The sequence below is a fragment of the Schistocerca serialis genome, chromosome 1, assembly GCF_023864345.2.
Source record: "Schistocerca serialis cubense isolate TAMUIC-IGC-003099 chromosome 1, iqSchSeri2.2, whole genome shotgun sequence".
NCBI classification, from domain to species: Eukaryota; Metazoa; Arthropoda; class Insecta; order Orthoptera; family Acrididae; genus Schistocerca; species Schistocerca serialis.
Genome location: NC_064638.1, coordinates 662,294,158 through 662,308,284, shown reverse-complemented (window position 1 = coordinate 662,308,284; position 14,127 = coordinate 662,294,158). Strand labels below are relative to the sequence as shown.

Below are 14,127 nucleotides of genomic sequence, written 5' to 3'. Positions count from 1 at the left end.
AGTGACGTTATTCTTTTTAGCCTAAATAATATATTTTACTATAACTTATCGAGTATTTTCAAAGATGCAGACAGATCATTAAATTACACTGCCAGTTTTAAATACTCTGCTGATGCTGTCTAAATCTCGTGGAACTTTTTAGTCTCCAGGGAGAAAGAAAATAGCTCCTGAATGAAGGAAAAGGAGGAACACTTAGGGGTAATTGTTACATTTATGTCAATGTTGTTATATGTGGCAGTTCTGTGCAGTTCAATATTCCAAAATACTTTCAGATTTATACAGGTTCATATACTGAAATACAACACAGTACCGCAGATTACATGAAAAGATACAGGAATAACATCTGTTTGCTATTTTACCAAAAAATCAAACTTATTACATTGCTATTAACATAAATGTCACATCTATTGAACAATTTATTTCAGAAAACTAATTACGACAAGGAGACCAGAGGCCCTGTACTTACTTTCAGGAGGTCCAATTCAATGTACTGTCGTTATAAACACTTAAAATAGAATTTTGCAATCTTAGCTTTTAGGACTTTTTCCTCCTTCTTCAGGTCAGAACTGTCTAGCTATTCCATCTCCTTGGAATTCAAGTCCCATCAATTAAGTATATACAAGTTGGAACTTCCTAATAAAAGAGCAACACATACAGAAAAGAAATTAGCCTTACTGTGGGTGCATACTGTCCAACAGGTGTCCATGCTGGTTTAAAATCTCTAAGTAGTTTCTGCCTCTTCCTTTGTGCCTTGTTTCGTTCTTTAAATCGAACTTCTTTTTCCTGTCTGCTCTTGAAAATTTCATCTTCTACTTCTCCAAGATCAGACATGATTAGCTGCACCCGATCAAGGTTTACATTACCACTGTCAGTCAGAAAACCCTGCAAAGTTTTACACCATAAACTGAGATTTCTTATAACCACAAAACAGACAAAAACATTGTGTATGTTAATGCACTGATGAAAAAATACTAACACAATTTATGATTTGGAAGAATGCTAACACAATTTATGATTTGGAAGAATGCAAACACATTAAAAAGCGGTTCAACAAATAACAAATGGAGAGGAAATGGTAAAATTCAAATGTTTTTATACTGTTGTAAAATGATTTCTAGAAAACATTAAAAATAACTAAATCATTACATCATTTACGTTTACACCTCTACTTGTACAATAATGCTTGGTAAAAACTACCTATTATTTTTAAAAAACCATATTAATTCATAATTCACATATATTGTACCAGTTATTTTGTACTGAATATTTTTTTAATACCATAAAACAATGCAATCACTGTCACCGTATCAATTAGCAAAGGCAGTGTAACAGTGATTTCAGATGTATTATATCATGTCACAGAATGGATATAATAAGAATATAAACATGATTATTGTCACTAAATGAGCATGAAACCATAGCTGTTTCAGGTGCTTCTTTTAATCAAAACTGTATTCCCATACAATCTTAAACACCATCAAATCAATATGATTCTTGCTTTACTAGTTGGTAAATTTATGGAGACAGAACCTAGTATTTCATTGTGCTTCGCTAAGTTCCTATTCACCACCACCCTCCACATAATTTTCTGCTTTTATGTGACAGTATACTTTTTACCACAACTCTCACCTCATAATTTATGCCCTCCACAATGTCAATCACAGAACTATCCATAAATACACACAGTTGCCTTACATCTGACAATCTTAGTATATAAAGTACAACAAACTTTTTATTTCATAACAGAGACTGCACACTAACAGATTATCATTCTGCTTATGAATATGGTCTCAGTTTCTTGGGTATTTTTATGTTTTCCAGTTTACTTTGTAACAAGAATCTTCAATATGCAATATCTGTATGTGATATAATTTTTTATGACATCCTGCATTTGTAAACATTTTGCTTTCAAAACAAAATGAACTATAAAATTAAAATTACGCTATCACTACAGTATTTGTGGATTGAGAAAAAAGATAACCATTGACCTTGTGAGGGTTATACAGCTCCTAACAAAAACTGGGAAAATGTTGAAGAAATGTGCCATATACAAATAAGCAGAAGATACTCCATTGTAAATGAATGTATAAATCCCAAAAAAACAGGCATACAGAACTGACAGGGAAATGCCTAGTAACAAATTAACCATACAAGCTATGGCACACGGCTAGTTTTATTTTCAGTCAACAATAGCATTGTTCACACAATTATCTCAATAAATGGTCACCCAGTCAATTTTAATGACATCTGAGGCACCATGCTCATACTTCACTCTAATATAATTTTTATCTTTAGACATACATTCAGACAATACAATGTTTGATTGCAAGGGCTAATATTTGTGTCACAGTAGGACGAAATATGTACATCTGTCTTTAGTTACTTACTATACAGTGGTATAGTCAGTTGTGTATGATTTATGATATTAGCAAATGATCAACAACATGCTGCAAAAACATGTTAGAAAAAGAACACTCTTTTATCAAGGTGTACAAAGTGTAATCTACCTTTTATTGCAAATTGCATCACTAAAAATCAAAGAAAGGCAATGATATATACGATTTTCAGAAGAAACTCATCAAGGAGTTTCTAGAGATTCACTACCGACCACAAACGGAGGGCCATTGTGGAAGAAGATTGGCTGATGGTGATAATCACTTACACCGATCAGAGTGCCTCTTTATCTCGCTAAACCTAGGAATATCAAATAAGAAGGCATATTGCATGTGCAAAACATGACAAACTTATACTAGATATATTTGTGTAAAATTTTATGCACTTTTATGTTTGAACTTTTGTTTCAAAGTGTGCTACTCTCTGAAGTTTTACTAATCTAATAATGTGTATTTTTTCTCCTAATGAAGTACCTTTTTGAAAATAAGTATTTATCTATAAACATTAAAGATATAAACAATTTAACACAACAATACTACAATTTTCATCTTAATTTTATCTCAATAATAATGATAGATTGCCACAGTTTGTGTGTGTGTGTGTGTGTGTGTGTGTGTGTGTGTGTGTGTGTGTGTGTGTGTGTGTGTACAAAATTTGCAGTGAAAAGGATAATATTAGTTCATAGTTCCACAATAAGCTGAGAGATGGCAGCTCTAATATTCTTTTTAATGGCAACTTCATTGGGATTTCTGCATAAGCGACCGCGCTTCATAAGTTGTTGCTAATCATGTAAATGTGAATATTTATTTAAGCAAATAAACATTGTTGTGTCCCTCACCATAATTTATATGAATTTACATGAGAGGATGATGGTATAGTGTTACAAACCGTCCTTAACATTTTTTACGTGCTAGCTAAAATTAATTTTATACTGTACTGAATCATATATTAATCTCTTAGGCTGTTATACTTTATTACTGCAAAACTTGTTAATCTAAATCTTAGTATAAAAACAAACCATTCAGACCTTTTCAGTTTGGATTTTTGAGGATTTCACAGTAATGTTTTGTTTATTGTTCCGGCAAGTAAGCAGTGGTAAGTCAATGCTAACCTGTTAAGTTCAATCAGTTTGCAAGGAAACAAGTACCCACTGAAGAATTCTATGAATAAAATGTTGGGTACAATTTACCATTTTAAAAATACGTCATCACTGTAGAGACACTTAAAACCAATGACATAACATTAGTCTTAAAAATTTTCAGTCGCAATGAGCATTTCATGAAGTTTTGGGATTGCAACTGGATGATGACAACTTCTTGCCACAATATTTTCGCTAACCACCATTCAGCCATTCAGAAACTGGTGTGGAAACACATGTGCAAAGGCAGTCGCTACGTGAGTGATCTCTACCGAGGTTCTCACCATCTCCGAATATTAATCTACCCCCTACGATGAGCAGGTGCATGTATAATGGTGTACCATATGCGCACTGTCAGACTGCGGATCACAAAGTTAAAATTCAGATGTAAAATTAACTGCTGCTCGATGTGTAATTAGTCATAAAATGGTTTCTTTCTGAAGACATTAAAGAATTCACCCAGTCCCACACCTTATCCCGTTGAAAGCCACCATAACAATTAGTAAGATCTTCCACCAAATAATTCCTTGATAATTGAATCCCAGAAGAATCTTGTTGAGCTCACGATTTCCGTGGCAGAATAATTATGGAATGTCCTGTGAAAATACAATTCTCATGGCTCACTTACTGGGCTGCAAAAAGCGATAGAGGGGTAGTGTGGGGGGGGGGGGGGGGAGGCAGAGACATTGGAGGGGGGCACAGAGAGAGAGAGAGAGAGAGAGAGAGAGAGAGAGAGAGAGAGGGGGGGGGGGCGCAGAGAGAGAGAGGGGGCGGGCGCGCAGAGAGAGAGAGAGAGAGAGAGGGGGGGGGGGGGGGCGCCGAGAGAGAGAGAGAGAGGGGGGGGCGCCGAGAGAGAGAGAGAGAGGGGGGGGGGGCGCCGAGAGAGAGAGAGAGAGGGGGGGGGGGGCAGAGAGAGAGGTGAGGCGAGGGCGCGCAGAGAGAGAGGTGAAGCGAGGGCACGCAGAGAGAGAGGTGAGGCGAGGGGGCGCGCAGAGAGATAGAGAGAGAGGCGAGGGTGCGCAGAGAGATAGAGAGAGAGGCGAGGGTGCGCAGAGAGATAGAGAGAGAGGCGAGGACGCGCAGAGAGATAGAGAGAGAGGCGGGGGCGCGCAGAGAGAGAGAGAGAGAGAGAGAGAGAGAGAGGCGGGAGCGCGCAGAGAGAGAGAGAGAGAGAGGCGGGGAGCGCGCAGAGAGAGAGAGAGAGAGAGAGAGAGAGAGAGAGGCGGGAGCGCGCAGAGAGAGAGAGAGAGAGAGAGAGAGAGAGAGGCGGGAGCGCGCAGAGAGAGAGAGAGAGGCGGGAGCGCGCAGAGAGAGAGAGAGAGAGGCGGGAGCGCGCAGAGAGAGAGAGAGAGAGAGAGGCGGGAGCGCGCAGAGAGAGAGAGAGAGAGAGAGAGAGAGAGAGAGAGAGAGAGAGAGAGGCGGGGGTGCGCAGAGAGAGAGACAGAGAGAGAGAGAGGCGGGGGCGCGCAGAGAGAGAGGAGGGGGGGTGCGCGCAGAGAGAGAGAGAGAGAGAGAGAGAGAGAGAGAGAGGAGGGGGGGGTGCGTGCAGAGAGAGAGAGAGAGAGAGAGAGAGAGAGAGAGAGAGGGAAGGGGGCGCGCAGAGAGAGAGAGAGAGAGAGAGAGAGAGAGAGAGAGAGAGAGGGAGGGAGGGAGGGAGGGAGGGAAGGGGGCACGCAGAGAGAGAGAGAGAGAGAGAGAGAGGGAGGGAGGGAGGGAGGGAAGGGGGCGCGGCAGAGAGAGAGAGGGAGGGAGGGAAGGGGGCGCGCAGAGAGAGAGAGAGGGAGGGAAGGGGGCGCGCAGAGAGAGAGAGAGAGAGAGAGGGAAGGAGGCGCGCAGAGAGAGAGAGAGAGAGAGAGAGAGAGGGAAGGGGGCGCGCAGAGAGAGAGAGAGAGAGAGAGAGAGGGAGGGAAGGGGGCGCGCAGAGAGAGAGAGAGAGAGAGAGAGAGAGAGAGAGAGAGAGAGAGAGGGAGAGAGGGGGGGAAGGGGGCGCGCAGAGAGAGAGAGAGAGAGAGAGAGAGAGAGAGAGAGAGAGAGAACATCGATGCTTACTAATAAGTCAGTCTTATTGAGTCCAAGTGATTTCAGTCTATTTAAAAGGTCATCAGAGTTGCAAATATGGTGAAAGCAATTCCCCACAATAGGTCTCGGTACAGATGCTAAATGTCTAGCTAAGTCATACATCAGAACACTGATATTCCTCACAATAGGGGTAATGCAACACCTTTGTGAATCTTTGGAAGACCATAAAATTCTAGCAGAACAGAGCCATAAAATCTTCATAACTTCCCATATGCAAACAATGTTTTGGCCAATTAGGCAGATTCCTAAGGAAACCTGCAGAGATCTGTGCTCTTCTTGGTTCAGCAAAGGGTGATCCGGGACTGTAGATAGCTAGAATCTATAGAATACTGTACCAAAGAGACAAAGTATATATTGATCGAGCAACATGCACAGTGTGTGAAAGGTGCACTGACATGATCATCACACACAGCCCAGTCAGTCATAGCCAAGCACTGTATTTCCATAGGACATCACGTAGTCTATTCTGCCACAGAAATCTTGGCCTTCACAAGATACTTCTGGCATTCAATTATTAAGGAATCGGTGGAAATACGTTTGGTGGAAAATCTTTTGTATGCACCTCCGCACCAATTTCTGGTATAAAGTTAGCAATGTGAACCAGCAACCTCCAGTGTAAAACATTCACCTGAAGATGGATGAATGGTTGGCAGCTGAAATATCCTGGCAGGACGTCGTCATGCAGTTGCAATCCCAAAACTTCATGGAATGACTATATGAAAGAAAAAACACGTTGTGTACTTGAAATATTTTATTTATGAGATTTTGTTGAAACTTTATGCATTATTTCTCAAACAACAAACTTGTCCCTGAACATTGTTACGGCCGAGGTCTTCACATTATTACATTCAGTTATATCACATATTCTGCTGTGGAGTAGAAAATTTATACTATTTCATCCTCATTTCCTCAATGTGTGGCTTGGTGAATGAGTGATTAAGTGTCAGAATATGGATCCACAGGTCTTGGGATTGATCCCCATTAGTCCTCGAATCTTTAGATGTCACCTATCACTTCGTCATTTATAATTAAATGAGTAAGTTACTTCAAAGGAAGGAGGAATGCAACAGTACACTACCTTCAATAGGACTGTGCCTGAAAAGTATTCAAGTGTTCAAACAACCCTTCAAATTGGTAAGACCTGTATCTCTTTACATAATTTATTTGCTCTCTCATTTTAAACACTATTGACAATAGTTTAAATCAAAAGTTATCAGCAAGTTAACTATGTTCTTCAAGAAGTCAACAAAATAATCTGCAGGTGTTCCAGACAACTGCCTTCTGTAGTTGCCAACAGTGTGAAGTTTTAGATCCTGTAGGCTCTTCACAGTCTGTTTTGCAATAACACTTGTGTCCAATATTACAACAGGGCTAATGTTCACATACCACCACCACCAACAACACCAACACCATTACAATTTTTGTAAGAAATATCTTTATTATTAGTGCATTACTTCAAAGCTTAAATGAACTATCGTTAACCTTTACTACACCATTCCTTGCATTATATAAATACATGATAAATACTTACCCCAGTTTTATACACTGCTTTCTTGTACAAATTAACTAGACGGTCAATAGCATTCTCACGGATCTCAAGTGAAGGTAGATGAGGAAGAAAATCATTTCCCACAAAAAAACACATGAAGACCCAATCATCTACAGCACGCTCAAAATCATACGGAAATGGAAGACCAGGCATCTCCAGCTCACGTTGCAGGTATTCCCGCAAGATGCTCAAACGCACAAATATGAACTCCACTTCAGCAGAAAATGCAGGCTCTACTTCACCATCTGCAAGTTCCCTTTCCAGTCCCTGACAGTCTTTCATCTCGTGACCTACAAAAAGAGGCATTACAATGTAACATTCAAATATTTATTATTATGTACAGTGAGGTCTAAAGTTTAATTATTTAAAATCACATGTAACAATAGTGCAGGGATGCATAAACTGTGATAAGAATGCATTATATAAAAAAGTGCATCTCTCTCATCCCGAGTTCTGAGTGACCTACCTCTCCTTTCCCAATCTCCTCAATTTATCTATGTTTCCTCCATGAGGAATTAAGCAATAGTTTGAAAAGCTATGAATAGTCTTTTCATTTTTAAATGTTTATCAGCAGAACTGGACTTTCATATTCATAATTTTAAGTCCTGGCCAGCCTTTCTATCTCTATTTTACACAAAAATAATCAACATTTTATTGATACTGAATGGGAAATCAAAGCAGCAGAGTGAAAACTGAACAGTTTAAAGGGAAAACACAGGTGTATGTAACTACAAAATCAAAAAATGGAATATCCAGGACAGAATGTAACAATATAATGAAAAAGATAGTTGCTACTAACCATATAGCAGAGATGCTGACTCACAGAACACAGCAAAAAGACTATCAGAAAGTTAGCTTTCGGCCATCAAGGCCTTTGTCAAAAAAAAAAAAAAAAAACACCACACACACAGACTGTGTGAGAGACTTGCATTTACATGTTTGCATGTACGTATGTTGTCTACTGTTGACAAAGGCCTTACTGGCCAAAAGCAAACTTTCTGACAGTCTTTTTGTTGTGCCTTTCTGCAGCTCAACACCTCCACTATATGGTGAGTAGCAACTATCCTTTCCAGTACATGTAACTACATACGATAAAAAGTGACTGTTAAATAATCAGATATGTTTGCATAATACAGTGCCTGAAACCATCATTACTGCATAAAAAATTTGGTAATTGGTTATTTCAGAAATTTATCTGGTATATAGCACTTGAGACAAAGTATGAAAGGTAGTGCTGTGGTTCATCTTGCACTAAACAACAGCAGGAAGTGTATAATTTTATGGGGTGATGTGAAAAACAGTGTTAAAAAACTGAATGTGTACAAATTCCTGATAACATATAGACACTAAAGAAAACAGACTGAGGTGACAAGGGCCATCGGAGGGCAATATGCACATTCACAGATGGTGTAGTGTCACATACACAAGGTATAAAAGGGCAGTACATTGGCAGAGCTGTCATTTGTACTCAGGTTATTCATGTGAAAAAGTTCTGAACATGATTAAGGCCACACAATGGGAATTAACATACTTTGAACGAGGAATGGTAGTTGGAGCTAGACACATGGGACATTCCATTTCAGAAATCTTTAGGAAATTCAATATTACAAGATATACAGTGTCAAGAATGTGCCAAGAATACAAAATTTCAGGCATTATCTCTCATCACGGACAATGCAGTAGCCAACGGCCTTCACTTAATGACTGCCAACAAACAAGCAGCACTGTGTGAAATAACCCCATAAATCAATGTGGGATGAACAACAAATGTATTCATTAGGGCAGTGGGGGAAATTTGGTGTTAATGGGCTATAGCGGCAGACGAACGACCAATGTAAGAGCCTTTGCCTACAGCACTACATCACCTGCAGTGCCTTTCCTGGGCTCATGACCATTTGTGTTGGACCCTAGATGACTGGAAGACCGTGACCTGGTCAGATGAGTTCTGTTTTCAGTTTGTGACAGCTGATAGTAGGATTCAAATGTGGCACAGACCCCACAAAGCCAAGTTGTCAACAAGGTACTGTGCAAGATGGTGGTGGTTTCATAATTGACTGGAAATGGTTATGTACAGCTACTGTAAGACCATTTGCAGCCTTTCATGGACTACATGTTCCCAAACAACAACTGAATTTTTAAGAATGACAATGCACCTTGTCACCACCAGGCCACAATTGTTAGCAATTGGTTTTAAGAACATTCTGAACAATTCAAGCAAATGATCTGTACACCCAGATTGCCCAGCATGACTCCCATCGAACATTTATGGGACATAATCAAGAAGTCAGTTCGTGCACAAAATCCTGCACCGACATCACTCTCACAATTATGGGTGGCTACAAAGGCAGCACGGCTCAGTATTTCTGCAGGGAACGACCAATGACTTGGTGAGTCCATGCTATGCCGAGTTGCTGCACTATGCAGGTCTGACAGGATATTAGGCAGTATCCCATGACTTTTCTCCCCTCAGTGCAAACAACTACAACAGTCCATTTTTTAAACACATAATTGAATAATCTAACACAATCACATAAACATAACACACGAAATACAACTGTGATGATTTCGTTAGCACCGTACACCGAGAAGAAACCAATCACACAAAAAAGTTCGTAATTCTGAACCAGCAACACAATCATCAAAAGGTAACTGCCATCTATGTGAGGTGAAAGCAAACAGTTTAGATTATGCTACATGTCCAAAGAGTGGGAGGTATAGGATGTATGTACTGCACACCAGAGCTGTGCCAAAAGTTTAGCAGCTCTTAAGCCTCACAATGAGATTATTTCACTTTGAACGAGCATTGTTTTTTCACCCTTAGAGCATGTGCACAACAGTTCCACCACTCCTGGATTTCAAACCATGCCGTCAATAGTGAGTGGGGATGATGACAGTGCCGAGTCGGACACAGTGCAAGACAGATCTATCGTGCCACAATTTTTGTGTAATGATATATTATGAGTAAGAAAAGAAGTTAAATGCAGAAGAATGAAGAACTCCAGCCTTCTCTGCTACATGTTTTTGGTTATCTGCCTCTTTTAAAGCGACAGTTAGAAATTGGTTTCACGAATTTTCAAGTGGGCAGGAGCCTTTCGAAGATGAACCTCATCCAGTCACCGCACAATGGGTGTGGCCCAAGAAAACATTGAAGCTGTGAGGAAAATGAGCAAAGATTATCCTGATTTCAAATTTTATGCACTGCATATTGAATCAAATCTGGTGCACACCTTTGTTCACCATCAATTAGGCTAACCAAAAGATGTGCCCATTGGTTGTCACATTCCGTGACAGAAGTGCAAAAACTTACAGAAATGGATTGGTGACATTTTATGCTCAAAAAATTTGACAAAGGGCATGTCATCACAGATGATGAAGCATGGATGCACAATTATGACCCCAAAATGAAGAGGCAGTCTTCTGTATGGTGCTTTCCAGTTGAGGAACCATCTTTCTCAACCAATATGAGCCATAAAACCTCAGCTTACACAGGTGTCTGAACAAGTAGAGAAGGAAGTAGTCCAAGTGTTCCTGTACTCATCATATTCACCTGATCTGGGTCTGTGTAACTTCTTCCCAGCCCCCAAAGAAAAAGAAAAGATTTTGTGGGTAGCTTTTTTTCATGTGGGCAGCTGTTTTCATCTGTTGAAAAGGCTACTGTAGAATACAACTGGGCTCTAATGAACTTCGCTAAAGAAGTTGGGGCAGAAACATTTTTGGAGTGGTTTCAAAGACTGGAAAAATGTATCAGTGCTCATGGAGAGTATTTTTATAAGTTGTTACAGTTCTATTGTAAACAAAAAACTTAGCTCCATATGGTAGACTATAATTGCAATTTGTAGCAGAATTAACATTTACTGCAGATTTTAAGACTTTCTATAGTGTGATACTCATAATGCTGATTCAGTCAACATCAATAACACTTCGATATAATAGAAGGAAACATTCCCCGTGGGAAAAATTATATATAAAAACAAAGATGAGGTGACTTACCGAACGAAAGCGCTGGCAGGTCGATAGACACACAAACAAACACAAACATACACACAAAATTCAAGCTTTCGCAACAAACTGTTGCCTCATCAGGAAAGAAGGAAGGAGAGGGGAAGACGAAAGGAAGTGGGTTTTAAGGGAGAGGGTAAGTACTCATTCCAATCCCGGGAGCGGAAAGACTTACCTTAGGGGGACAGGTATACACTCGCACACACGCACATATCCATCCACACATACAGACACAAGCAGATGTCTGCTTGTGTCTGTATGTGTGGATGGATATGTGCGTGTGTGCGAGTGTATACCTGTCCTTTTTCCCCCCTAAGGTAAGTCTTTCCGCTCCCGGGATTGGAATGACTCCTTACCCTCTCCCTTAAAACCCACTTCCTTTCGTCTTCCCCTCTCCTTCCCTCTTTCCTGATGAGGCAACAGTTTGTTGCGAAAGCTTGAATTTTGTGTGTATGTTTGTGTTTGTTTGTGTGTCTATCGACCTGCCAGCGCTTTCGTTCGGTAAGTCACCTCATCTTTGTTTTTATCAATAACACTTCGGAATTATATGTACCTGCACTCCCTTTCCCTCCCACATAAACAAACATCCGAGTACACTACTCAGAACTGATGTATTAAACAAATTACATACAATGACAAGGGAAGTATTGAGTATGAACACTTCATAATAAGTAGATGGGATAGTGGCATAGCACCATGAAATCAAAATGTTAACTTTTACAGCTCTGGAGAGCAACACTTCAGCCATCACGTGAATCCATGCTTTGTTCTGCTATACACAGGAGATCCCACCTAAACTTTTCATGCCAATTTCTCCAGAACCACAATAGATATTGCCAAATGGCCTGCATGGGTATGAATGTACAGTAGAGGCTCATGAAAGTAAATACTATCAGATGTTAAACTGTGTGCAAATATTGGTTTAAACACTTTTTTTTCACCCCATATTATTGCATATGCCATCAGTAGCATGAGAAATCATAATAATAATGGCAATAATAATGGACGCCCCCCCCCATGAACCATGGACCTTGCCGTTGGTGGGGAGGCTTGCGTGCCTCAGCGATACAGATAGTGAAGGGAGACGAAAATTTAATAGTCATGGGTGACTGGAATTCGAGTGTAGGAAAAGGGAGAGAAGGAAACGTAGTAGGTGAATATGGATTGGGGCTAAGAAATGAAAGAGGAAGCCGCCTGATAGAATTTTGCACAGAGCACAACTTAATCATAGCTAACACTTGGTTTAAGAATCATGATAGAAGGTTGTATGCATGGAAGAACCCTGGAGATACTAAAAGGTATCAGATAGATTATATAATGGTAAGACAGAGATTTAGGAACCAGGTTTTAAATTGTAAGACATTTCCAGGGGCAGATGTGGACTCTGACCACAATCTATTGGTTATGACCTGTAGATTAAAACTGAAGAAACTGCAAAAAGGTGGGAATTTAAGGAGATGGGGCCTGGATAAACTGAAAGAACCAGAGGTTGTACAGAGTTTCAGGGAGAGCATAAGGGAACAATTAAAAGGAATGGGGGAAAGAAATACAGTAGAAGAAGAATGGGTAGCTCTGAGGGATGAAGTAGTGAAGGCAGCAGACGATCAAGTAGGTAAAAAGAAGAGGGTTAGTAGAAATCCTTGGGTAACAGAAGAAATATTGAATTTAATTGATGAAAGGAGAAAATATAAAAATGCAGTGAATGAAGTAGGCAAAAAGGAATACAAACGTCTCAAAAATGAGATCGACAGGAAGTGCAAAATGGCTAAGCAGGAATGGCTAGAGGACAAATGTAAGGATGTAGAGGCTTCTCTCACTAGGGGTAAGATAGATACTGCCTACAGGAAAATTAAAGAGACCTTTGGAGATAAGAGAACCACATGTATGAACATCAAGAGCTCAGATGGAAACCCAGTTCTAAGCAAAGAAGGGAAAGCAGAAAGGTGGAAGGAGTATATAGAGGGTCTATATAAGGGCGATGCACTTGAGGACAATATTGTGGAAATGGAAGAGGATGTAGATGAAGATGAAATGGGAGATACAATACTGCGTGAAGAGTTTGACAGAGCACTGATGGACCTGAGTCAAAACAAGGCCCCCGGAGTAGACAACATTCCATTGGAACTACTGACGGCCTTGGGAGAGCCAGCCCTGACAAAACTCTACCATCTGGTGAGCAAGATGTATGAAACAAGCGAAATACCCTCAGACTTCAAGAAGAATATAATAATTCCAATCCCAAAGAAAGCAGGTGTTGACAGATGTGAAAATTACCGAACAATCAGTTTAATAAGCCACAGCTGCAAAGTACTAACACGAATTATTTACAGACGAATAGAAAAACTAGTAGAAGCTGACCTCGGGGAAGATCAGTTTGGATTCCGTAGAAATACTGGAACACGTGAGGTAATACTGACATTACGACTTATCTTAGAAGAAAGATTCAGGAAAGGCAAACCTACGTTTCTAGCATTTGTAGACTTAGAGAAAGCTTTTGACAAGGTTGACTGGAATACTCTCTTTCAAATTCTAAAGGTGGCAGGGGTAAAATACAGGGAGCGAAAGGCTATTTACAACTTGTACAGAAACCAGATGGCAGTTATAAGAGTTGAGGGACATGAAAGGGAAGCAGTGGTTGGGAAGCGAGTAAGACAGGGTTGTAGCCTCTCCCCGATGTTATACAATCTCTATATTGAGCAAGCAGTAAAGGAAACAAAAGAAAAATTTGGAGTAGGTATTAAAATCCATGGAGAAGAAATAAAAACTTTGAGGTTCGCCGATGACATTGTAATTCTGTCAGAGACAGCAAAGGACTTGGAAGAGCAGTTGAACGGAATGGATGGTGTCTTGAAGGGAGGATATAAGATGAACATCAACAAAAGCAAAACGAGGATAATGGAATGTAGTCGAGTTAAGTCGGGTGATGCTGAGGGTATTAGATTAGGAAATGAGACACTTAAAGTAGTAA

General features: G+C 40.1%; 1 protein-coding gene across 1 annotated transcript in view; it reads right to left on the bottom strand.

Annotated features, from left to right (window-relative positions):
• The window catches only part of LOC126479789 (5'-3' exoribonuclease 2 homolog), a 427,511-nt gene that overhangs the window by 331,839 nt on the left and 81,545 nt on the right, over window positions 1–14,127 (bottom strand). Inside the window, exons 7-8 of the mRNA XM_050103814.1 lie at window positions 7,143–7,450; window positions 676–882 (exon numbers count right to left, since the gene is read on the bottom strand). Coding sequence (XP_049959771.1) covers window positions 676–882; window positions 7,143–7,450 — 515 coding nt within the window. The remainder of the gene's footprint in view (window positions 1–675; window positions 883–7,142; window positions 7,451–14,127) is intronic.